Source organism: Canis aureus, chromosome 14 (assembly GCF_053574225.1).
Source record: "Canis aureus isolate CA01 chromosome 14, VMU_Caureus_v.1.0, whole genome shotgun sequence".
NCBI lineage: Eukaryota > Metazoa > Chordata > Mammalia > Carnivora > Canidae > Canis > Canis aureus.
In genome coordinates this window covers 48385530-48412259 of record NC_135624.1, presented here as the reverse complement: position 1 = coordinate 48412259, position 26730 = coordinate 48385530, and the positions used below count along the sequence as shown (strand labels likewise).

The 26730-nt window shown below is 42.8% G+C and overlaps 1 protein-coding gene across 1 annotated transcript; it reads left to right on the top strand.

The window, feature by feature from the left end:
- Positions 1-132: 132 nt before the first annotated feature.
- LRRC66 (leucine rich repeat containing 66) lies at positions 133-25687 on the top strand. Its single transcript, XM_077846661.1, has 5 exons — positions 133-409; positions 2614-3114; positions 16516-16685; positions 21937-22126; positions 23417-25687. The coding sequence occupies exons 2-5, from the start codon at positions 2619-2621 to the stop codon at positions 25492-25494; spliced, it is 2934 nt and encodes a 977-aa protein (XP_077702787.1). The 5' UTR covers positions 133-409; positions 2614-2618; the 3' UTR covers positions 25495-25687.
- The last annotated feature ends 1043 nt before the right edge of the window (positions 25688-26730 follow it).

The following is a 26730-nucleotide window of genomic DNA, read 5'->3' as shown; positions in this document are numbered from 1 at the left end:
TTTTTTAATGGTTAAAAACCTGAGCACAGGTGTCTTCTTAATCATACAAACATGATGTATTTAAATACAGCTTGGTGATGCTTAACTACGTGGGTGTTTATGTAATCTGTCTGGAGTCCTGGCGATCGTAGTTCGAAGCTGTACAGTTGTTCCTGTTGGGATAGTCCTGCCTTCTGTGCATTGCAGACTCTCTCTCCCTCTTTAGTGGCTCCTCCCTCAGTGTCTCGGGGGAATGTGCGTGCTGTCACAGTGGCAAGAGGCCAGAGCCTGAAGAGGAAAGGGCGAAGGTTCGCCAGGGACCGGCAGGTTCCGGGGGCATATGGGTGGAGCCTCAGAGGCTCAGGTCTAAATTCCCACCTGGCTAGATCTAGACAGAGACCCATTTGAAAAGGACCTAAGGACCATAAAGGTATGCCTTAGAAACTTACTCTTGTGTTCTTCCTGCATCTTGCCAAACATAACCCCCTTCTGCTTTTTTTCTTCTAATTGTTATAACTTCTCTTTTATAGAAGAATGAATGGCCTCTTGGTTTCCATTGTGCTTTTCTGGGGTTTTTTCTACTGCCTTCTCCCTATCTCACTCTCTGACACACACACACACCCCCAATATCTCTAACTGCTTCCTCATACTTAGGCTTGAATATATGTGTCCATATAAAGACTGACATTTTACCCAATGTTTCCTGATTTCCTTAGAAAGTTTTTCTGGAGTTCTCAGGGGTTCTTTACCTAGTACATAAAAGTTTGTATGTAGTATACATAATTTTTCTTTAAAAATCAGCATTTCATTTTAAGACCTAAAATTATCTTACCTACTTTTTTAACTCAAATCTGTTAGTTAAATGTATAAATCTCTTCAACTTAAAAAGAACTAGGTCAATGAAAATCTTTAACTTCTGCCCTCCTAAGTATTTTTCAATCATGTTTCTCTTCAATACTGCATAGTAATGTGCCTGTGAATGATGACATTTTTTGGTGGTTCATATTAAAATTAACTTGGTATACAATTATATTTATAATGATTGCAGCTTTGAATATAGAAACAAATATCTTTCTGGCTGTACAAATTAATTTCAAGTTCTGGTATTGTGTAAGAGGCACACTATAAAAATAAATCACTCCTCCACACTGTAGGGCACCTTTACGGTCCATGGCCATGTGTACCTGGATTTAGGTGCCCTTCAAAATGTAGCAGAATTGACCTTGTATAAAACCAAAGTTTAAAAGTTACATGTTGGGATCCCTGGGTGGCGCAGCGGTTTGGCGCCTGCCTTTGGCCCAGGGTGCGATCCTGGAGACCCTGGATCAAATCCCACGTCGGGCTCCCGGTGCATGGGGCCTGCTTCTCCCTCTGCCTGTGTCTCTGCCTCTCTCTCTCTCTCTCTCTCTCTCTGTGTGACTATCATAAATAAATAAAAATTAAAAGAAAAAAAAAAGTTTAAAAGTTACAAGTTAAATTTCATTCTTTCCATGCATTTTTTTTATCCAAGCAACATAGCCCTAAGACAGACTACAGACTATTGAAAATATTAGACATGGGAGAAGAATTTTATATACATAGTATATATATCTACACACATATATATGTAGTTCTAGTCATTTTAAAAAAATAAGTCTCTTGTGAGTTGAACTTCCTATATATATCTATATAAAATTTCCGTGTGTGTGAGTGTGTATTTGGAAAACCTGACTCTTCTGGGAGCTTACAGTCTTTGGGGAAGTTTACTGTCCATTTTCTTTTAAAATTTTTTGCGTATACATTCAGCCATTGTAGATACTTATTTTAAAATTTTCGATTGCTTCTCCATCTTTGATGAAAAAGATACTTGATGTTTCTGTATCACATCTTTATGGTTCTGATGCAGAACATCCTTTTTATGACCCACATTGTTCAAAGTTTTAAGTCACAAAAAATGTAAATTTATTTATAAAAAATCAAGAGTCTCCTTTGTGAATTGAACCTTCCCTCCATACAGTTCACAGTTTAGTGTAACTGGATGGCTTGTCACTCACATAATAAACCACGTAGCTGATTACAGGTTGTAGATAAGCATAATAGACTTTGCTCAGTACTAATGACCAGTAAGAAAACAGAGAAGTCTTTAATCTTGGTAGGTTTCTCTCCAAAGCAGACTGCCCAGTGAATATTCCTGGAACAGCAGACACAAGGTGAGGCCCAAGTGAATATGTATTTTCTGAAAAATCAGGGGAGTTCTTTCTTTAATGACATAAATGTAATTGTATACTATAGCTTTACCATTTTTTAAAAGACTTTTTGAGAGAGCACAAGCACGAGGTAGTGGCATAGGGGCAGAGGGAGGGGGCAAAGCAGACTCTCCACTAAGCAGGGACCCTGACCCTGGTGGGACCCCAGGATCCTGACCCGAGCTGAGGCGGAAGCTTAACAGATTGAGCTATGAGCTACCCAGGCGCCCCGTAGCTTTACCAATTTTTAGCTACATTTAATGCCCCAATTTCTAAGAAATCAAACATGCACTTAAGCTGGCAATCAAGGCAAGATAATTTTCCTAAATCTTAAATTGAAAATTGAATTTTCTGTGCATTTGCTGTTAATTATTACATTATTTTGAATAAATCATTTTCCTTTCTCTAGGCATTATGAAAAACCTACACTTCAGAGTCATAACAATGCTAATAAGTCTTTATTTTAGTGGAACAATGACCAACCCACCCAGAGAAAACAGTATTTTATTCAAATCTGAGTGCCAATGGAATGGGCATCATCTGACAAATTGTTCTTTTACCGGAAAGCATGATGTACCTGCGGACACACCGCAGGCAGCAGCCACAGTGGACTCAAGTGCCAGTTTCCTTAGGGTTCTCTTACAGTCTCCTATGAGAAGAGAAGACTGGAATATAAAGCATCTGGACCTCAGTAACCATCTCATTTCGAACATCACCTTAAGTCCTCTTGCACACTTCCGTGCTTTGGAAATACTAAACCTCAGCAACAGTTCCCTCCGCTCCATCTCGTTGGATCTACCCAGTGCTAAGTCCTTGTGGGGGAAACGCCACAGAAGCCACTTGAGAAATAGGCTTCCAAGTCTAAAGCTGTTAATTCTTCGAAGAAACAGCCTCAGTGACATCCCCGAGGGTAAGGCCAATTTTAAAAGATGGACTAGACCAAAGAATGAGATGTTTGTTTCCATGTTTGTTTTCAGTGTTGAGGAAATAGCTGAAAGGAAAGCAATTTTATCAGAACAAATAAATGAGTTTCTAAGTGGAATTTCAAGTTATAATATGTGGAATTCATAGTGCAATTAATCTCCCATTACTATAACTTAATTTGTCGAGAGACAAGTATTTAAGTGCTGAATAATAATGCATGATTTCAAATAACCTACTTTGATTATCATATTTGTTACTAAAAATAGAAAAGCACTAAAAAATAACTAGTTCATGTACTTTCAATATGCAGCACAATTCAAATTAAGTTGCTATATTTATAATTTTTGTTTTGTTCAAATGCATTTTGCATCTATTTGTCTAATTGTCCTCCAAATGTAGACTAGAAATATGTTATTGATATATAACCAATATGTAAATTCCCATCTATTCTGGTATCTAGTAATCTACACAACCAATATTTTATTAAGAAAATGTATCAGATTCATAATCCATAGCCTCCTTTGCCTTTTTTTTTTTTGCCTTTTTTCTTTTTTGCCTTTTTTAATATTCAAGAGTGCTAGACAATTTCATTTGGCTTTTTAGTCTTGGTCACTATATGCTAAGTATTTATATAAGACATTCTGCTAAAAAAGAAAATGTAAAGATACTGTCTTTTTTTTCTTCATCCCAAATTATGCATAGTTTTTCTTATTTTCAGTTCTTTCATATTTTTATTGTCTTGCTTTTTCTCCAGCTTTTGGTCTTGTTTTAAGCATCGTTTTGACAATAGCCTGCCAGGTGAAGGAATGACTATCCCAGTCACCATATCAACAAAATGGTGAGAGAAGGGGAGGAGCCTTCTCTTCCTAAGCTTGTCCATAAAAGCAATGTGCAGGATTATTTTCAGTGTAAAGCATAAAATAATTGCATCTTATTTTATAATTTTATTGTATTCTTATTTTTAGAAACCTGTTATTTGTAGATCATTGGTAATTGAAGAAAAATTTAAAGGAAGACACTAGTCCATGTAATACAGTTGACCCTTGTGCAGGTCCACTTGTACGTGGATTTTTTTTTTTAATAAATACAATACTGTAAATATATTTTCTTTTCCTTCTGATTGTCTTAATAACATTATCTTTCCTCTAGCTTACTTTATTATAGTAATATAGTATATAATGTTTATAATATACAACGTATTTGTTCATTGACTTTTTGTTATGGGTAAGGCTTCTGGTCAACAGTAGGCTTTTTTTTTAATGATTTTATTTATTTATTCATGAGAGATACAGAGAAAGAGGTAGAGACATAGGAAGAAGTAGGCTTCCTGCTGGGAGCCCAATGTGGGACTCGATTCCAGGCCCTTTGCCTGAGCCAAAGGCAGAAGCTCAACCACTGAGCCACCCAGGTGCCGAACAGTAGGCTTTTTAGTTTTGGGGAAGCTGAAGTTATATATAAATTTTTTACTGTGGGAGGTCAGCACCCCTAAACCCTGTGTTGTTCAAAGATCAACTGTATATATTCTTTATGCCTTTGTACATATTTTCTTTCAAAACTGGATCATACTTTCCATAATATTTCATAATTTGTATTTTCATATCAGTATATTTTGGACATCTTTATATAATTAAGCAATGTCATAAATAATATTTTAAATAGTTGAATAGCTTTTATATCCATATACATATGTTATAATTGAGTTAATCAAACAACATTTGGACTTTCCATTTTGTTTGCTTTAACTTTTTTTTTTTGCTTTAACTTTTTAATGATCATCATTATAGCTACACGTATCCCTACAATATAACATTTTTTAAATAGTATGGTAGATGTGAATATCAACCCATAAATTCAAATATACTAGAGCTATAACCTTCTATTGTCTATAACTCAACATAATTTCTGAGCCCCCATTCTAGTAGGGTCTGTTGGGGATTGGGTGTAGATACTTGTACTTAACATCAGTCTTTCATGGGCTTTCTTTTGCTTTCCCCAAATTTGTGCCACAGCTGTAAAATCGTATACCCTGAAAAGGCATCAAAGTGTGTATGCATGTGCATGCATGTGCTTGTGTGTGTGTGTGTGTGTGTGTGTGTACGTCCCTTACACCTGGCAGCCAGAGAACATTTCCTTTCAGTTTTTTCAGTTTGGAGAAAATCCTTCCCATTTTTTGTTTCTTCAAAACCCTCTGTCTAAATCTACAAATTCCTTTCCTTTAAAGGTTTAGGCCTTTGGAAAACAAAAGCCAGAAAGACTTGTAGTCTCCTCTGTTTTCTGCCCTGCACTGCGCCTTCCCTAGGGTAATTAACACAGAGCCTACTTTCTGCTTGCATGGGAAGAAATGGAAAGAGAGAAATAGAGTTAAAAGATTAATAGGTCAAAATATCCTACCACTGAACATATTTCCTTAAGGCAGATGAATTCCCCAGAGCTAGCTGGAAGTCAGAGGGAATACAATTCCATTTAAGGACCAGACACCCCTTATAAAATGCACATCCATCCCCACCTTCCTTTTCCAAGTTGCACTTCTGCCTCCCCAAATATCAGGAAAAATGTTAAACTTGGAAAAGAGAAGAAAAAGTGAAATGCGCAAATTGTATATCTGAAATTCTACTAGAATTCTAGCAAATGAAGCCAGAGAGAGATGAATGAAACCAACAGGTGGGGGATGGAAGGCCAGTATAAGCCCTGAATCTAATTGGATATAATTCAGAGTTCTTTTATCCATAGCATTTTGTGATTTGAATTATTTTCCTCTAATCATCATATATTTCAGCTGAGCCTCTGTAACATCCCTCTGCCATTCAGTGATTCTGTGACCGTGGCTCAGTCACTTTGACTTTGAAATCCCATTTTGGAGAGAAAGAGCTGATAAAGAAGTGCTGCCTGGAGTACCATTCTGTTTCTGACCTTCCCTTTGTTCTTGGATTCCTTTGTAACTAAGCCTGTTTATAGGCAATTTTGGGGGGCCCCTGGCTGGCTCAGTACAGCATGCCGCTCTTGATCTTGGGGTTGTGAATTTGAACCCCACATTGGGGGTACAGTTTACTTCAAAAAAACTTTTTTAAAAGGGTAACATCTTGATAATGTAAGATTTACACATAGAATTGTTGTGAGGATTAAAGGAAAAATGTATTTCAAGAGCCTAATGTAACGTAGCACTTGGCATAATAGATGGTAGCTATTAAAATATGTGAAAAGTACTTTGTATACTTGTAAAGTACTTTGCAAATATTAGTTATTTTTACTCTCTTGGCACAAATTGAGAATAGCAGTCTATTTAGAAACAAATTATAAATTCCGTTTTGTCTAAATCTCAAGTTATCTTTTAAAATGTTAAATAACTACTGCAGTAGATGGAACTCCTAGCCCACGATAATTCCTGAGCAGAGACTCATTTGTATCCACCTGTTTATATAAGTGCTTGTGCTCCTCTAAAATAATATTCGAGATTCTCACAAAGTGGCAGTCAAGCAACTGGCCTTGCAGCACATGTGTACTTTTATAAATCACGGCCCCCGTCTTAAAATGGTGACAGCTTAAAGAAGCAACAGAAAGTTGCTTTCACCCCGGAAAGCCCACCTCTGTAAGAGTGACAGATCACAGTGACTCACTCAGTGTTAACTGATCCCGTATCATCAGAGTCAGCTGCGATGTCACCAATAAGCTTCATGTTGGGAAAATACCCAGAGGAGGTGCCAGTCAATGCAATTTACCAGTTAGCCAGCTATGAATTTAACCTTACTGATGATTCCACCTTCCTCACATATTTCTGGAGTGCAGCGTTAATAACAGAAAATCAGTTTCAAAACATTTAAAACAACGGGATCAATCTCCAGTTAAACTGTCCTACCTTCATCAAGCAACATTTTTGGAGTACCCGTAGAGCCCCCGGAAGTGTAAAGGCCCGACATCTTACTGGGATTCCAACTAGGTTGACAGGCCAGATTTGACTGCCTGATACTGAACACACTAAATTCTGGAACCCAAGAGATAAATGTGTTGCAGATGAGAGGACGTAATCCCTGACTTCTGAAACTGGTGGAGGAAAAAAAATATATATATATATAACCAGTGTATGGTAAAAAACAAAAATATTTTGTATTCTTTTTTTTTTTCAGGGAATTAAATATTTCCTCCTGGTTGCTATTAGATTTTAAAAATACCAATAACCTGCGTTCTCAAAACCAGGTCAGGTTCTAAAATAACAGCATGAATGTATGCCAGTAAGCTAAGAGGGTAAGGTCTTTGGCTCACCTATATAAGATTGACCACATTAAGGGCTACCCTTATGAATCAAATATCTTGTCTAGGACCATTCCAGACTCTTCTGATTCTTTTTTTTTTTTTTAAGAGTTATACTGTTTTTTTTTATTATTATTATTTATGATAGTCACAGAGAGAGAGAGAGAGAGGCAGAGACACAGGCAGAGGGAGAAGCAGGCTCCATGCACCGAGAGCCCGATGTGGGATTCGATCCCGGGTCTCCAGGATCGCGCCCTGGGCCAAAGGCAGGCGCTAACCCGCTGCGCCACCCAGGGATCCCAACTCTTCTGATTCTTAATGCTCTTTGAACTTGAAGCCATAACCTCCTGAATGTCACTATTTATGTCACCAGGTTATCACTTTTAAGAGAACATTTAAGAAGTTCATAGTCCAAAGGAATGTTCCCAAGGCAGTTTAACGTCCGGGTGTACCCTCTGTGGCCTTTCTGCTAATAGGCACTGAGATAATTTCTTGGAAACAATAAAACGCCTTTGGCCACTTAAAGGCAAAGGCTAATCGGATTCTTGTCCCCCACGGCTTATGATCATAAGAAAGCAGTTCAATAATTAATCCCTTCTCCACAAAAGTGCCTCCACATTTTCCTCCCAGTGTTCAACCCCCCTCCCTTGAAACATGGCATCTACCCTCTGATGTCCAAGCCCCAGCCGTGAATGCCCCTCCCAACTTCTTTTGTTCACCTGAGTTCCCCCTCATCCTTGATGCACCACACAAAATCTCTAAAAGAACACATTTCTCCCCATTGAGAAACACAGCCAAGTGTCGTGGACAAGTTTACTCAAATTTCCCACCTCTATCCTGGGAGACCCCAAACAAACAACATCATTTCTAGGACCCCACCAGTTCCCTTCATACAATTAAACCTTAATTCTCTAACATTGGAAGTAGATGGAAATTTTTCATGTAGAAGGTGTAACTGAACTTAATTCCTATCTGAAGGTTTACCTTCCTCTTGGGGATCTTAGCTTGATACTAGGGAGTCAATTAAGGAGGTATCCTTGTAACTCTCTGCCTTCAAAGTCCCTACCCCCCATGCTTAGGATGTTCTGGTCCCATCCTTCTTATTTACTCTTTGTTTGTTTGGGGTGGTTTTTGGTTTTATTTAAATTCAATTAATTAACATTACCGTATTATTGGTTTCAGAAGTAGAGGTCAGTAATTCCTCAGTCTTATATAACACCCAGGGCTCATCGCATCACGTGCCCTCCTTAATGCCCTTCACCCAGTTACCCCGCCCCCTCACTCCTCTCCCCTCCAATGACCCTCAGTTTGTTTCCTATGATTAAGAGTCTCTTGTGGTTTGTCTCCCACTCTGATTTCATCTTGTTTTGTTTTTTTTTCCTCTCTTCCCCCACAATCCTCTGTTTCCTCTCTTAAATTCCCCATGAGTGAGATCCTTCTTATTTACTCTTATACTCTTCTTCTATACTCTTATACTTCTTGTATTATTCTATTTACCTGTTAATTGACCTTAAACAAGACACTTAACCTATCAAAAGCTGCCTGGTTCTTATTTTTAACTGCGGATGATGATGATGGCACCTACAGGAAGGATATGAGGGGTAGCGATAGTGTTTGTAAAAACTTTAACACAGAGAGTGCTGATACACGTAAAACATTTCTCATATAAAACATTTCTCATCTGGTACATAACAGGTGCTCAAAATGTCAGTTACCTTCTAGTGCCTTTGGACCACCCTGAGTCTCCAATTCTGTTCCCCATGCCAGTCTTTGCTATCATAGTCACTTCTGTGATTTGAGGTACAACGGGTAACTGTAGGTGGTTTCCGTTCTCTTTCTGCAGAAGTTCAGAGTTCATATGAAGTTCCGAGTACCCATCAACAATCCTGTTGCTACTGTTCAGGCTTCTGTAAGTCTGTACATTGTTGAGAGGCCCCTGCCTCTCTGTCATCTGAGCACACTTTGATCCTCCTTTGACTCTCTGAACCACACTGACCTGTGAGACCATCACCACTATCAAGATATAATGAACTATCCATACCCCTAAAAGCTTCCTCATGCCCCTTGTAATCTATCTTTCCCACCCATCCTCTCCCCTCAATCCAAGTGAACACTGACCTTTCTGATGCTATAGATTTGTTTGTATTTTCTATAATTTTATATTCATGCAATCATATGATATGTACTTTCATTTTTTGGGATAGATCCTTGCATTCAGCATAATTATTCTGAGATTCATCCACGGTGTTGTCTGTATTAAAATTTTGTTCCTTTTCATTGCCAGAATTCCATTGTATAGATATGCATTTACCTGTTACTGGACACTTAGGCTGTCTTTTTTGACTATTATAAATAAAGCTGCTAGCTAAAGGGATGGAGAAAGATAAACCATTACGTAAACACTAATCAAAAGAAGAGTGGAGTGGCTATATTAATTTCAGACAAAGTTTCCTTTAGAACCAGGAAACTATCAAGGTTAAATACAGCACTATATAAAGAGAATAAAGGGGTCAATTCTTGAAGACGACCTAATAATTTTAAACATAAATCCACCTAACAACAGAGTGTCAAAATATATGAGGAAAAACTGACAACTGAAAAGAGAATTAGAAAAATCCACTATAGTTGGTGACTCCCAGCACTCCCCGGTCAACTAACAGATTAAGCAGGCAGGTGATCAATAAGGATGTAGTTGACGTGAATATCACTCTCAATCAACTTGATCAAATTGGCATGTATAGAATACTCCCTCCAACAACAGTAGAATACACATTATTTCAAGCTTACATGAAATATTTACCAGGACAGACCTCGTTCTGTACCATAAAACACATCTTAACATATTTGAATAACAAATCATGCAAAGTATGTTCTCAGATTACAGTGGAATTAAGCTTGGAAATTAGCAACAGAAAGCTGCAAACCCCTCAAAGCTCTCGGAATTAAAATAACACATTTCTAGGTAACATATGTCACAGAAGAAATCTCAAGAGGGATTTGAAAATATTTTAAGCTAAGTGAAAATGAAAATTCAGTTTGTCAAAATTTGCGGGATGTGGCAAAAGCAGTGGTTAGAGGGAAATGTATAGCATTAAAAGCATCCACTGGAAGAAAAGTCTAAAATCAATAACATAAGTTTCCTCCTTGGGAAAGTAAAGAAGTAAGAGCAATGTAAGCTTAAAGCAAACAGAAAAAAAGAAATCATAGAAATCCCAGCAGAGGGGCACCTGGTGACTTAGTGGTTGAGCATCTGCCTTCAGCTCAGCACGGGATCCCGGGATCCTGGGATGGAGTCCTGCATGGGGCTCCCTGCAGGGAGCCTGCTTCTCCCCCTGCCTATGTCTCTGCCTCTCTGTGTGTCTCTAACGACTAAATAAATAAAATCTAAAAAAAAAAAAGAAAAAAGAAAAAAGACAAGAAAAATCGCAGCAGAAATCAGTGGAATTTAAAACAGGAAAAACAATAGATAAAATCAAAACCATAATGTTTCTTTGAAAAAAATAAAGCTAATAACCCTTTAGCCAAAAAGAAAAAAAAACAAGATGACACAAGTTGCCACTATCCGAGATAAAAGAGGGGTCATTGCTACTGTTCCTATCAACATTAAAAAAATAATAAAACAGTCTTTATAGTAATACATGCTTTTGTTTCTCTTGGATGAATAACCTAGGTGTAGAATGGCTGAGCTGTATGTCAAGTAGATGTCTAACTTTTGAAGAAATTGCCAGTCCTGTGTGCAGTGGTCATATCATTTTAAATTCCCACCAGCATTGTGTAAGAATTTCAGTTGTCCTATATCCTTACCAGATATGGGCAATCTTTTTAATTTTAGTCATATTAATAGATGAATAGTGGTATATCATTGTGGTTTTAATTTGGATTTCCCAAATGACTAATGATATTGAATATCTTTCTGTGTGCTTATTTGCCATCTGTGTATCTCCGATGATGCATATAAATCTTTGGCCAATTTCTACTTTTTTTTAAATTATTGAGTTTTGGGGCACCTGGGTGGCCCAGTGGAATAACCATCTGCCTTCAGCTTAAAGGTCCTGATCCCAGGGTCCTGAGATCAAGCCCTGCATTGGGCTCCTTTCTCAGAGGGGAGCTTGCTTCTCCCTCTCTTTCTATCACTCCCCCACTTGTGTTCTCTGTCAAAGAAATAAATAAAATATATTTTTTAAAAATCTATGAAAGAAGAGAAAAAATTTATTAAAAAATTATTGAGTTTTGAATGTTCTTTATATATTCTGGATACAAGACTTTTCAAGATATGTCATTTGCAAATATTTTCTCCCAGATTATGGCTTGAGTATTTATTGTTTTAACAATGTCTTTCAAAGAGCAGAATTTTATTTATTTTTTTTAAAGATTTATTTATTTATTCATTCAGAGAGAGCGAGAGAGAGGCAGAGACACAGGCAGAGGGAGAAGCAGGCTCCATGCAGGAAGCCCAATGTGGGACTCGATCCCGGGTCTCCAGGATCACACCCTGGGCTGCAGGCGGCGCTAAACCGCTGCACCACCAGGGCTACCCAAAGAGCAGAATTTTATATTTTTGTGAAGTACAGTTCATCACTTTGTTAATGTATAATTTGTGTTTTGGTGTCATATCTAAGAAATCTTTGCCTAATCCAAAGTCACAAAGATTCTCTCCTATGTTTTCTTCTAGAAGTTTTATAACTTTACTTTTTTACATTTTATATATTAGGTTTATGATGTCTTTATATTTGGGTTTAAATTTAGGTTTATGATGTTTTAAAATAGTTCAAGTTAATTTTTTTGTACACGGTATGAATAACATATAGAAGTTTTAAAGATATGCAATTATTCCAGCACCATTTGTAGAAAAGACTATTTTTTCCCCATCCTTTTACATGTATCCTATCCATGTTTCTATATTTAAAGTGGATTTCTTGTAGGAATTATATAGCTGACTCTTGAATTTTATCCAAACTTGGAATCTTTGCCATTTATTTGGTGTTTTAGGCTATTATTCATATCTATCATCTTGATTTTTTTTCTATTTGTTCCTTCTCTTCTTTGTTCCTTTTATCTTTTTTCTGCCTTTCTTGCATTCATTGCATATTTTTAAAAGTAATCCAATCTCCTTTGTAGGCTTACTAGCCATAATTCTTTGCTATTGCATTTTAGTGATTGCTTTGGGGTTTCCAATATACATCCTAACATCACAAGAAATTTTAACAATACTCTTCCACCTTTCTTCTATTGTTTGTGCTAGTATTGTCATACATTTTACCCCTACATATAAGTCTCACAATACATGTTAAATTTTTTACTTTAAACATGGGCCTGTCCATGTCTTTTTTTTTTTTTTTTTTGGTATGAAATGTTCATGGTTAAACAGTAATGCTTACGAGATCTGAATTCTTTTTTTTTATTTAAATTTATTTTTTATTGGTGTTCAATTTGCCAACATATAGAATAACACCCAGTGCTCATCCCATCAAGTGTCCACCTCAGCGCCTGTCACCCAGTCACCCCCCACCCCCCGCCCACCTCCCCTTCCACCACCCCTAGTTCGTTTCCCAGAGCTAGTAGTCTTCCATGTTCTGTCTCCCTTTCTGATATTTCCCACTTATTTTTCTCCTTTCCCCTTTATTCCCTTTCACTATTATTTATATTCCCCAAATGAATGAGACCATATAATGTTTGTCCTTCTCCGATTGACTTATTTCACTCAGCATAATACCCTCCAGTTCCATCCGCGTCAAAGCAAATGGTGGGTATTTGTCATTTCTAATGGCTGAGGAATATTCCATTGTATACATAGACCACAGCTTCTTTATCCATTCATCTTTCGATGGACACCGAGGCTCCTTCCAGTTTGGCTATTGTGGACATTGCTGCTATAAACATCGGGGTGCAGGTGTCCCGGCATTTCACTGCATCTGAATCTTTGGGGTAAATCCCCAACAGTGCAATTGCTGGGTCGAAGGGCAGGTATATTTTTAACTCTTTGAGGAACCTCCACAGTTTTCCAGAGTGGCTGCACCAGTTCACATTCCTACCAACAGTGCAGGAGGGTTCCTCTCCACATCCTCTCCAACATTTGTGGTTTCCTGCTTTGTTAATTTTCCCCATTCTCACTGGTGTGAGGTCGGATCTCACTGTGGTTTTGATTTGTATTTCCCTGATGGCCAGTGATGCGGAGCATTTCCTCATGTGCTTGTTGGCCATGTCTATGTCTTCCTCTGTGAGATTTCTCTTCATGTCTTTTGCCCATTTCATGGTTGGATTGTTTATTTCTTTGGTGTTGAGTTTAATAAGTTCTTTATAGATCTTGGAAACTAGCCCTTTATCTGATACGTCATTTGCAAATATCTTCTCCCATTCTGTAGGTTGTCTTTGAGTTTTGTTGACTGTATCCTTTGCTGTGCAAAAGCTTCTTATCTTGATGAAGTCCCAATAGTTCATTTTTGCTTTTGTTTCTCTTGCCTTCATGGATGAATCTTGCAAGAAGTTACTGTGGCCGAGTTCAAAAAGGGTGTTGCCTGTGTTCTCCTCTAGGATTTTGATGGAATCTTGTCTCACATTAAGATCTTTCATCCATTTTGAGTTTATCTCTGTGTATGGTGCAAGAGAGTGGTCTAGTTTCATTCTTCTGCATGTGGATGTCCAATTTTCCCAGGACCATTTATTGAAGAGACTTTTTTCCAGTGGATCGTCTTTCCTCCTTTGTCGAATATTAGTTGACCATAAAGTTGAGGGTCCACTTCTGGATTTTCTATTCTGTTCCATTGATCTATGTGTCTGTTTTTGTGCCAGTATGAATTTCAATCCCAGCTCCATAGCTCCACCTACCATGACATGGGGCAACTTCTTAACTTCACTGCACCTAGGTTTTGCCATTTATAAGATGATAAAACCCTCAGGGCTCTAAAAGGATTAAAAGGAAATGTTGGGAGCACCTGGGTGGCTCAGTCAGTTAAACATCTGCCTTGGGCTCAGGTTCTGATCCCAGGACTCTGGGATCAGGCCCCACGTTGGGGTCCCTGCTTGGCGGGGAGCCTGCTTCTCCTCCCTCTGCTGCTCCCCTGCTGGTGTGCTCTCTCTCTCTCTCTCTCTCAAATAAATAAATAAAATCTTTAAAAATAAAAATAAATAAATAAAAGGAGATGTTTGTGAAGTGCTTAGAGCATAAAGTGAGTATATCATTAAATAGGAGTTTTAAAATGATTTCTTCCCTCCACTGAGCTCCTAGGGTCCATGTTAAGCAGTGAGATACTACAGAACTATGAGCTCACACCCACCTAGAGGCAATGTTGAGGAAACCATAGCTTCTTTCATACTGGTGTCTTATGCTGCACTTTTTTCTCACAGACCCATATGTTGACATATTAAAAGGTGTAGGACTATTCTTCACAAAGAAACATATTTTCTCTAGGGGTTATATTCAAACTACTTTACAATTGGCCTGTAGCCTGGGCTTTCAGTTGTGTGCCTAGGGCAGTGGGGCTGCACACAAAGGCCTGGCCATGGTTATTTACAAACCAATATGGAAGTATTTCTTGCTAGCCTATGGCAGCTAAATTTCAGCCTGGGTTCTCTCCCATTTTTCTTAAACATGCTGCTTCTTGGCCTATCCTTTGTTTTCCTGCTTTTGATAGAGGCATGAATACAAAGAAATCTTCTTCTGTAAGTGCCTGCCCCATCTAAAGCAGGCAGCCCTCATTCGGCTCTAGCCCAACATTGTCTTGTGCCTGTTGGGACTTCCAATTTTTCAAAGAGATGCTAGAAATGCAAATTTTTGCATTGAGTCTTTAATGTTAGCTCGGTAATTTTTAAATCTCTCTGCGGGTCACACACTGTGACCTCCAGCTTATTGAATACATACTATATTCCAGGCACTGCAAGAGTTAACAACACTATGAGTTCTGCCTCCAGAAGGTACTAAAGTATCTGATGGAAGAGGCAGGGAGGCAAACAACAGTTCATTTTACAGTAGGAGGGTGGGGGTGTAACTGCTTGTATGACCGGGAGCTTTTTCTTGTGTGTATGTCTTATCACTCCGACACAAGGATGCTATGCTCTATTTGTCCTCAGCACTAAGTGCCTAGCTCGTTATGTTGTGATTGAGTTGTCTAATGGTCTCTTACGTAATCCGTACAGCTGATATGAACCTATGATAACATCAATGTATGGCTTTTTACATTAAGTCATCATCTCTGCATAATCAGTCTGATAATGAGTGCCTTGCAGACCGTAGACAAGGAATAAACCCTTCTGGAATTGAACCAACCTGATCTCTTAAGTAGCAGTTGGTTAAAGACACAAACTACGTTCGAGGGGCGCCTGGGTGGCTCAGTTCAGCGCCTGTCCTGGGCTCAGGTTATGACCTGGGGGTCCTGGGGTCCAGCCTGCCAGGGACTCCCTGCTCAGTGAGGAGTCCGCTTCTTCCTCTCCCTCTGTCCCTCCCCCCTCACTCGTGATTTCTCTCTCTTTCAAATAAATAAATAAAACCCTTTAAAAAAAAAGAAAAAAGACACAAACTACATGTGAGAACAGAGCAGAAGGAAAATGTGAAAATGCAGGGCATCCTTGTGAGACTCATATGGGAAATCAGATTTGGAAGTCTGCTCTGACTGGCACCTCCTTCTCAGCCTTTATGTTCTGTGCCAAATGGGCCTCCTGGTTTACTCTCTGGAATCAAGTGAAATACAGAGACAGAGACCAAAACCACATTAGATTGTCTTGTCCGGAAACAAAACCTAGCTACAACTTATTATGTCTGGAAAATAGCAAGGCCTAGAAATGTTACAGCATCCATAGTAACTCTCGAGTGTTACTACCACTGATGGTTTAGTTCATCTCCTTCCCTCCCCTCGCTCAGAATGTCTGTATCTGTTTGCATGTGGCTCTTTCTCCCCCAAGAATGTTGGAATCATACTCTAGGCTGTTCTGCAACTGAACACTGTCCCTCCCAGGCGGGCCGTGGTTCCTGTACATCTCCCCTGGCTCTCTAAGCCTGGGGGATGCAGCGCAGGATCGCCTACCCTACCCCATTGAACCAGTCCTCCTTGGACGGCCACGCAGGGTGTCTCCATTGCTTCACCCTTATAAACAATGGTACAGTACATATCACCCATTTATATTTTAATGTGCTTTTTCATTTTAATAGGATTATGGAAACTGAAGTCATTACAGAGTCTGGATCTGTCGTTCAACAGGATATCGCAGATCGGTTTGTCTGACTTTCAGAACTGCCTGCGGCTGGAGAACCTCTACTTAAAGAGCAACAAGATAGTCCGGATTCATCCAGAAGCCTTCAAGGACCTCAAGAAGTTACAGGTTATAAAATGACTTTTAGAGCTTTTCCAATAGGCAGACATCTGGGCAATTACATTAGAAGAATATTTCTATTGAAGAGCTCCTCGCCCAAGAGTACTGGCTATTAGTCAAAATCTAGAGATTTTAGAGTCTGTTTTAAGACTCTGCTGAAATTGCTGAAGTCTCTCTCTTGCCTCAAAAATCAAATGCCTCAGTAATGGATGTGAGTTTTACTCGAACATAACACTCAGCAGCAAAAACTGGCACATTTTTCTAAATCAAATTAAACCCAACTCCAAGCTTCCACTTACCAGTTGGCAAGAAATTCCATCTGAGTTATAAGTCGAGGCTCCCTCCCTGAGCTGCAGGGTGGGTCAAAGGTCCCTGGGGTCTTGTGCAGTCTGGAGCACTTGCGGAGGTTCCCCCTGCCCCCGGGGCAATGCTGAGCTGTCTGGAACCGGGCTATACAGGGCTCTGAAGGCCTGTGACACTGTTGCTTTCAAACCCAAACCCATTATTTTATTTCAAATAATAAAAATGATGATAATAACAGCTCATATCTGTAGAGTACTTACCACATGCCACCTACTGTTCTAAACAAATGTCGGACTCATCCTGGGGGCTCTGTGTCACATTTTGGAGCTGCAGTGCCTGTCTCTCAGGCACCTTGAGGTTTATCTCACTGAAGCACTGACAGCTGTGAAGGGGAGGATCCCCCGAAGCCCTGCTCCAGGCTGGGCAGCCTCAGCTCCTTCCCTCAGCACCTTCCTCCAACCTCCCCACAGTGTTCCTTTAGAAAGGCCTCCAGTGTGACATCTAGCGATGTCCTAGGTAAAGATTCAGTCCCCCATATCCTCCATCACACACCCTCACTCTGTATATAGGCCAGCATCATTCAATAGAAACAAATTGTGAGCCGCACATGCAATTTTAGATGTTCTAGTAACTGGATTCAGAAAGGAAAAAATAAGCAGGTGCATTTCATGTAGTAACATATTTTGTAACCCACAATACCCAAATATTATCTCTTACCCATGTAACCAATATAAAAATTATTCATGAGATATTTTACATCATTTTTCACACTTAAGACTTCAAACCCTGGTGTATATTATACACACCCTTGTCCCAACATGACTAGTTATGTTTCAATGCTCGAAAGTCACATGTGGCTAAGGGCCGTCATATTGGGCAGCATCGACATAGACAGCGGCTGTTTCCCAGTTTTATAAAAAGTGTTATTCAAGTACGGGTGCAAGACAAATTTCCAACTGCCACCTTTCAGCCAGCGCCCCCCGCCCCCCAGTCCCTCCGCTATTGAAGGGAGGAGAGTGAAGCAGTGGTAAGGTGGGTGGACTCTGGGCTCAGCTGCCTGGCTTGAGATCTAGTCTCTGCCCCTTTGCAGGCACACAATCTTGGGCAAGTCACCGTATCTCTCTGTGCCTCTGTTTTCTCGTCTGAAAAATGGAGGTAACTTCATTCCTTTCTCATAAATTAAATGTTTTAATGCATTCGCAGCACTTTAGTGCGTAGTGCTTCGAATAGTACTTGGAATATAGCAAGCTCTTTATCAATACAGACTGCGTATAGAAATTCTCAAGTGGCCACAGCACCCTACTCTTGAACATACAAATCTGGTCATGCCACTTCTTGTTAAAAATCCTTCTAAGCAAAATAAATAAATAAATAAAATAAAAAACAATCCTTCTAAGCTTTCACAACAAGGGCCTGGCCCCTGCCCGTCTCTCCAACCTCTTTGCAAACCACTCTCCCTTGCTCACTGCACTCCTGCTTCTATCTTCACACCAAGGCTGAAAGAGCACACACGGATCCTCCTCTCCCTGGGAGAGCTAACTCTTACGAATCCTTCCAATGTCACTTCTTCAAGGAAGCCTTCCTGGGGCCTCCACATTGAATTAGCTGCCCTTTTATATACACTTATAATGTGCTATGCTTTTTCCTCATTGCAGTTCTCACAACTCAATTTATTTAATTATAGGTACGGTTCATTGTTAATGCCTATATCCCCATAATCTCTTTAAGGACATACATCATGATCTATCTTGTTTTAGTGCTTAGCTTATGTCTAATTCATAACACATTTAAAAATACTTGCTGAACAAAAATGGATGATGATCCTGAATAGGTACATTACAAATGACTACTAATTTAGCAGCCTAAAGCCACACACATATTATCTCATGATCTGGGGAGTCAGGAAGCCAGGCAAGGGCCTGGGTCCTTTGCTAAGGGTATCTCAAGAGGCTGAAGTCAAGATGTTGGCCAGGGTTGGAGACTCACCTGAAGGCCCAGCTGGAGATGGACCCACTGCCAAGCTCACGCGGTTGTCAGCAAGACTCAGTTCCTTGTGGGCTATGGAAGTGAGGCTCGGTTCCTCACTGGCTGTCAGCCTTAGCCTGCCTTCAGGTCGTGTCACGTGGGCCTCTCCATAGGGCAGCTCACTTTAGAGCCCGAGTAGAGAGCCTGCTAACAAGAAAAACATTACAATCTAGATGATGTAATCACGGGAGTGACATCACATTGCTTTTGCCATACTCGATTGCTTAGAACCAAGTCATAGCCCCTGCCTACACTCTAAGGGAGGAGAGTCCTCAAGGGCATCAAGACCAGGTGGCAGGACCACTGGGGACCATCTTTGCCACGGTAATTATCAGAGCAGATGAGAAAGTCCACTCAACTTGGCAGTGCTCCCCAGCTCCCCACAAGTAGGCTGCTGGATTGCCTGGGAACCTCCCCTAGTATACTATACACTGATTATAAGTGTATTTGTGGGTGTGATTGCCCTGTGTCTGTTGTTACTTCCTATGCATTCTTACTGTGCTTCATAAGTGTTCTGTAGCTCACAGGTAAGAACTGCTACAGGCAAACTAAAAACCAGCCCCAAGAATATTTTAAATCATCTGTAATTCTCACTTCATCTGAACTGCCCAGAATCACACAATTCCTCCTTCTCCATGATCCCTTCTCCATGTTTGGCAATAACTCTAAAAACTGGTTTTGGAACTTGGTGAACATATTTGGTACCAGAAAGCTGAATATCAAAATAGATGTTGGGTTTTTTTTCCACTTTCAGGAGATGAATTTAGTACTTGCACTATGCTATGTGTCTTCCCATGTGGGAATCTTTTCAAAAGCCGGATAGATTTTTCGAAGCATAAATTCATCATTGTGTTTAGATCAAATGAAATAAGTTCCACCGACATTTCAAATTAGCATTCCTTTTCTTAATTGTTCCCATTCTTCTTAGAGGCAGTGATTTGTGTAGCAACATTAGATGCCTCTCCCAATCTTTTCTATAATGTACACCCCTCTCGGATGATGGTGGATGGCTTTTTCTTTAGGCAAATGAGACTGTTCTGCTTTCATCTTTCCTCAGAAATTATTCCTCCTAAATCATTCTATTAGCTTTCTGTTCCTGCTCCAGTTTTGTTTTTCAGTTCCATGATTTGTAATATAATAAGATGCTGGGATGAAGAAAATGCAGATATGCTGTAAAAGGCAAATAACTACCTGAAACACATCGGAGTGTTTCACTGTGTTGCTGAGGAGGGGTACATAAGGAAAGCTACTGATCCCAGGCAAGGCCTGGCCAAGTGAAGTGGCTTTTGCTCCCCTTACCTCCCCGACCCCCCAAGTCTCCTCCTTCCTGTTTCAGGCAACCTCCCTTTGGGCGTCAAGACTACTTGGTTGCTCAGTGCTGGAAAGGTCATCCTCACTACCTAAATTCAGGGAGAATTCTGATTCTATACTTTGTGGTCTTGGTCGTGGTGCTGTTTGATTGTTTGAATCATCTCTTCTTAGGAATTTATATAACCCAAGATGCCAGTGCTGTTTTTCCCCCTGATGTTTAAAAAACAATTGACCTGGATAACATTCAGCCTCTCTGGCTGTCATCCATGGCCCACTTTTTTTTTTTTTCCTTCCAGCAAGGTTTGCATTTTCTCTTTTATGATTTTCTCTTCTTCTGATTACCACCTGCCCCTCCCTAAGCCCCTTGACCTCACCCTGCTGCCTCCTGCCCCAGGCCTCCTCCACCCAGCCTGTCATTCCCATGCAGTGAACCCAGGCTCCAAGAGGGCGTGTTCCAGAGTGGAAGGTACACAGCTGTGGAGCTAGATCACATTTCATTCATTCATTCATTCATTCATTCATTCATTCCCTTCTCCATTATTTACTGAGCGTTCACTGTGTATCAGGCCCTGGTTCTACAGGGGCTGTGTGGTATGCACTGTGTGACCTAGCCCAGTTTACTACTCTGTGAAAGGTGGGGAGGGGGAGGGAGAGGAAGCTTTTGGGAAGATTGGAGACAATATATGTGAAACACCCAGGAGAATGCCTGGTACACAGAAGCACTCTGCGAACAATAGCTAGAGCTACACCCAACTGCTTTCCCTGCTGTATCATGCCACTATCATATTCAACTTCAACAGATCCTGCTCTGTGTTTCTAGAGCCACTGAAGCCCTTGTTGTTCCCCAGGTTCCCGTTCATTTCTGATTAGACTAGCAAAATTAGTCATCTTGTGAATACTAGGTAGCTACGGATACTGATATCTCAGGGGGACCCTTGAGATCATCGCTGATGCAAAAGATCTCTGTCTTTGCTACTTCTGGTCAACCACGATTCTTACGTGTTCTATGTTCTCATCGTCTGGTATCTTTGGTTGCTTTCCAGATCACAGCGCTTCTAGAAATTCTAGACCTGGTATCTAATTCTAGACCTTGATAACAACAGGGAGTCTAGATTTTATTTAAAAGTAAAAATTAGGGATGCCTGGGGTGGCTCAGCGGTTGAGCACCTGCCTTTGGCTCAGGGCATGATCCCCCAGTCCCAGGATTGAGTCCCACGTTGGGCTCCCTGCATGGAGCCTGTTTCTCCCTCTGCCTGTGTCTCTGCCTCTCTCTCTCTGTGTCTCCCATGAATGAATAAATAAATAAAATCTTAAAAATAAATAAATAAATAAAAGTAAAAATTACAACTCATAGGAAAAAAGGAAGGGGAAATGGTTGGGCATCTAATATAGGCACCATACTTAAAGCTTTCACATACATTTAATCCTTACAACAACCCTAGGAAGTAGGCTCTTAAAAAGTGAACCGTTTGCTGAGGCTCACAGATTCTCTAACTTCTCAAATCCGTGCTAAATTCCTGTTGCCTCCACAGCAATGTAAACAATATCTGTAACTATTATTTATTTTGTCTCTAAATGTCTTTATTCACAGGCTGTCCTCAATTTGTCTCTTCTCAAACAGGTTGTAGACCTCAGCGACAATGTTCTGACCACCATCCTACCAATGATGATCATTGCTCTCAAACTTCCCCATCTGGAGGTGGACTTGGCTGATAACCCATGGCAGTGTGACTATAGCGTGGCAGCCTTTCAGAATGTCATTTCTGAATCCTGGAGGAAAACATGGAATGTAATCTGCAGCAAGTCTGTGGGTAAGTCAGTGGTGCCTCTTCTCTCTGAAACGGTTCCAGCTGAACTGAAAAAGCACATGAAAAATTTAGTCTCATTTGAAACCGTGACAGTCCCCGTGAAAGCGAGGGTGTTGATTATGGCATTAAGTCAGCCACGGGCTGTGTCACGGAGTAATCACTGGCGCCTAACTGCTTCCCTCAGTTCGCGAATGATTTTCTTCACACGGTCAAAGAAACCTAGCTCAAATAGCTCAGGAAGCAATTTGATTTGATCGAAGACAGAAGTTTCACAGGAAGACAAAGCCCCAAAAGGTCACATTTTTATTCTGATTCTTAACAAATAGCCGGTCAAAGAAAGAACTGAAATGCAAAACATGATTAAAGTATTTGCCCCTGAAAATAACACTATATTTTAACTATGCTAGAATTTAAATAAAGTGCTTGCTAACCCTCTGAAAGTATAATCCTATATATGTGTGTGTGTATGTACATACACACACCATACACATATTTCAAAAGTATACGTTGATTTGTTCCCTGATCTTCTCCCAAAATGCTAGACTATGTTACTAGAGTTGAACATTCTGGAAGACTTTTTTTTGGCCATTAACTATCTTGGCTAAATCTCAAACTCCTAACTGGGTCTCAGGGGGAGGGGGGTAGGGTTCTCTGTAATGAGTCCTGGACTCTGTTCTGCCCATGACCGCCACTGACATAGAAACATCATGATGCTTACCAGGTTCTAAAGAAATCCATGAAGATCACAGAGAAGTCTTAACGTCAGCCATCCCATTTCATTCCTCTATAAAAGCCATAACTAGCCTCCTGGGTATGGAAAGCAGAAGGTCAGAAACCGGGAGAGAAACTTGAATGTTTGTTTACCACCGGTGGGGGTTGGGGGGTGAGACAATGATATGCACGTAGGTAAAGCCAGGGCAGGCTTTGGAGGTGGCTGATGGAATGTAGGAGGTGGAGGAGACGTGGAAGGAAAAGCGATGTCGATGTCGCGGTCCCCCGGCCTGGCTTCTGTCGCCCCATGGGCAACAGGCAGGCAGGAAGCCTAAGAAATGTACAGCTTCCCGGGCCTCTTGAGTAGCCGCCCTGGGCCCGACCGCCGGTGCCACAGTGCGCAGGGCCGCAGACGTAGTGTTGGCCTTGCCCAACCAACTGATCAACCGGTGAAGCCTGTCGTCCTGGCCTGACACCTCAGACGCAGCTAGGGAAGGACTGAGGGGCCTCACAGAAGCTTTTAAAACCCTTGGAGGCTTACTCCAATGTCCACTCACTGTATTTCCCCCGCCCCACTTCCAGGGAGCGAGGAGGCCTACGGGTGGACCCCCCGAAGCCGGATGTCCAGGGAGACCCACCTCCCCGACAGTGCCCCCGAGGGGCCGCGGGCAGGCCCGCAGGAGCACGCCGGCACCCCGCGGAGGGGACACCCTGTGGGTGCCCAGGCCACCCGGAGGCCCAGCCGCCTGCGCAGGGGGGCCGGGAGCCCCAGGGATGCGCCACCGGCCAGCAGAGCAAGGGACGCTGCCCAGGACCTCGCCCTGGCCGTCTGCCTGGCCGTGTTCATCACGTTCCTCGTGGCTTTCTGCCTGGGGGCTCTCGCCAGGCCTCTCGTGGACAGACTGTGGTTCCAGAGGTGCGGCCGCCAAAGGTCGGGCGTGGACCGTGCAGACTCCAACCAGGCCTCCGGCGGCGCTGTGGGGAGCCCCGGGCGCCCCGGCCCCGAGCCCGCCCCTCCGGCCTGGACTGCCGTGGAGGGCGGCGGGGAGCGCGGAGGGCCCGGGGCCGGGAGGGACGACCCGATGTCCAGGGACGGCGCGGCCCCCTCCGCCCTCCCGGGGCCGCCGAGCGCCGCCCTAGAGGGACCAGCCGGGGCGGGGTGGGACGGCCTCCCCAGCACCCATGTTCTTGCACAAGGCAGCTACGCACGTCTGGCCCTGGAAGGGTCTCCCGGGGCGCACCCCGCCGCGCCTGGCAGGTGCACGGCGGGCCCCGGGCCGGACTTAGACGGCGGAGCTGCGGCCTCCGTCCCCGAAGCGCCAGCGTGGCCCAGAGCAGCGCAGGCCCCGCCGGACGGGCCCTCACCTTCCGAGCATCCCGAGGCAATGCACGTGGGCGCTTACCTGAACTTGGGGGACTCACAGCAGCCGAGGCCCCGGGGGGCCAGCACCCCGGAAGGACTGTCCACCTGCATGGGAGCCGCGACGCCCGACGACCCAGGAGCGCCCGGCCCGGCCCCAGCGGACCTTCTCTGGGATGCAGGCCACCACCTGCGCGTGGAACCGGGGCAGGAGCATGTCCCCTCCGCGCTGGACAGCGACTCGGACTCTGAGGAAGGGTCCTTGTTCACCCTGAGTTCGCTGAGTTCAGATGATGCGGGAAATGCCGAAGAAGAGGCGCCCGGCGACCACAGCCATGGGGCCCGCGAGTCCCCGGAGGACGAGGACTCGGGGATGAGGAAGGACAGGGTTGTGTCATTAGACGATGCTGAGGATGCCGAGGACAACACCCCCCGCTGGGAGACTCTGGACAGGTGTGAGACTCCGGAGGAGCCTTTTGATAAACCTCTCATTTCGGGTCCAGACTCTGGCACCCAGCCGTCGGGGGACCCACTGACCCGGCCCGGGTCCCCGGGCAGTCCCGGGCCCTCCGGTGAGCAGGCCCCAGGCAGGGGCATTAGTGATTACGCCGCAGCGCGCCTCTCCGAGGCAGTGGAGTGGCGTTACTCACTCAGAGACCTAGAATTTTTAGCTGCGGATGCTGTACCGCAAACACCACCGCAGACTGCCGAAGTCCCCCCAGATCCCGCCCAGAGCGACTGTCGGGGAAGAGACCCGGGCGTTTATAAATACGAACCCCGCGTGCAGGAGGCAGACCCAGGCCCACGTGGTATTCCTCTCCGGATCGCTGCGGGTGAAAACTTAAGCCCCTCACAGCAAAATTCTGCCGGGGGCAACCCGAATTCCCACCCGATGGACGCTGATGCAAATGGGGGGGTTGTATGTCCCCGTGAGGACTGTGATTCCAGAGGGGTTATAAGCCACACACAACTGTTACAACCCTGTAGTGATGAACCGGCTCTTTGGTGTGAAAGAGGACGAGGGGATGATGCCGAAAAGAGTGTCAAGAGCCAGGGGCCATTATTACAAGAGTTCCCAGAAGAAACCAGTTCACTGGGAACAGGGGAGCCCCTCGGTGGTAGAGACTGGGGTAAAGACTCAGAAGAGAATCTGTGGTGGTTAGAAAAAGAGCCTTCTAACTTCTATATTCAAAGGGAGAGCTGGGCCAGCATGTTGGGCGTTGACTCTCTGTACGAGGACCAGCTCTACTGCGACGAAGACAAGGATGCGGAACTTGGGAATCAAAGGGAATTCAAGTAAAACGTTTCGTAGAGATTGAAGCACTTCGATGGAACCGCTGAAAAGATGCTCAGCAAACTCTGCCCAAAGAACGGCACAGCTTTCTGGAGGTTGGTCGCGAAACTACAAAGCTGGGGCGATTCAGAGCAACTCTAAATATTTTTTCATAGGTTATGTTAAAGAGGAACCATTTTGTAGACCAAACTGTAGATTTTTTTTAAAAAAAATCAGTCTTTTCAGAAGAGAAGTGTTTTGTTTTGTTTTTTTTTTTTTTTGGTAAAAGGCAAAGATGCTCTGCCATTATCCTCAATTAGCCCTTCCTGGCGTGACTCTCCAATCTGGGCTGTCAGGAGCTGTGTTCCTCTGTCTCTCCTCCTGCTTCTCTGGCATTTTCCCCTTTTCCTTCCTGACACCCCTCCCCCATCTCTGCTTGTCCTCTCCAGAGCATCCCTCCAAGATCTGTTCCCCGACTTTCTTCTGTACCGCTCGCTCTCCCTGGCCCCCACTGCCTCCCAACCAGCTCCATACGGACAGCGCCCGCATCCGCACCACGAGGCCCGGCCTCCCTCCCAAGCTCCAGACTCACATTTGCAACCCCAGTTGCCCAAATCCACCCAGATCATCCTGGGGCCGAAAATTCCTAATTTCCCTTCACAGGTATGATCTCCCACATTCTCTTTCCTGGCCTGATCATGACATCAACCCAGTAAAGCCAGTTGAAATTTCTTATCTCCGACTCCTTCTCTTTTATTTCCTGTATCTGAGTAGCCTGCAAGCTCCATGCAGAGGCAATCCGTGTACGTCTATACAAGGAGACAGTGAAGTGTGGCAATCTGGATGGTGCTAGGCACTTTATGTCAAACCAGTGTCTGCACAGAAAGCATCCTATTTTTGCTCAGAGTGTATATTTAGGGTGGATTAAGATGGGAGGTGATTGAGTTTGGGGAAAGGAACCAACCATCCTGCAATCCACCTGTTGGCATCACCACTAGTCTCAGCGGATCTAGCTCCTCAGTGACTCTTGGTCGGCTCTACTCTCAACCTCCAAGTAAGGTACATCCCTGTCTGTCTCCTGGATTACTTTAAGGCCTTCTAGGGGCCTTTAGTACTTCTCCTTGCCCCACTCCCCCACCAGAAGTCGTATGTTTTCTTCATCCCTCCACGAATCAGAAACCTTCAGTGCAGACACCTGGCTGGCTCAGTGGGTAGAGCATGCAACTCTCGATCTCAGGGCTGTCAGTTCAAGCCCTGCGTTAG

Excerpts from the sequence above, each read along its gene's own strand:
- LRRC66 (XM_077846661.1), top strand. The coding sequence starts at position 2,619 with ATGAAAAACCTACACTTCAGAGTCATAACAATGCTAATAAGTCTTTAT. Across the intron at positions 16,686-21,936 it reads AGGACCTCAAGAAGTTACAG|GTTGTAGACCTCAGCGACAA; the intron begins GTTATAAAATGA and ends CTTCTCAAACAG. Across the intron at positions 22,127-23,416 it reads AATCTGCAGCAAGTCTGTGG|GGAGCGAGGAGGCCTACGGG; the intron begins GTAAGTCAGTGG and ends CCCCACTTCCAG.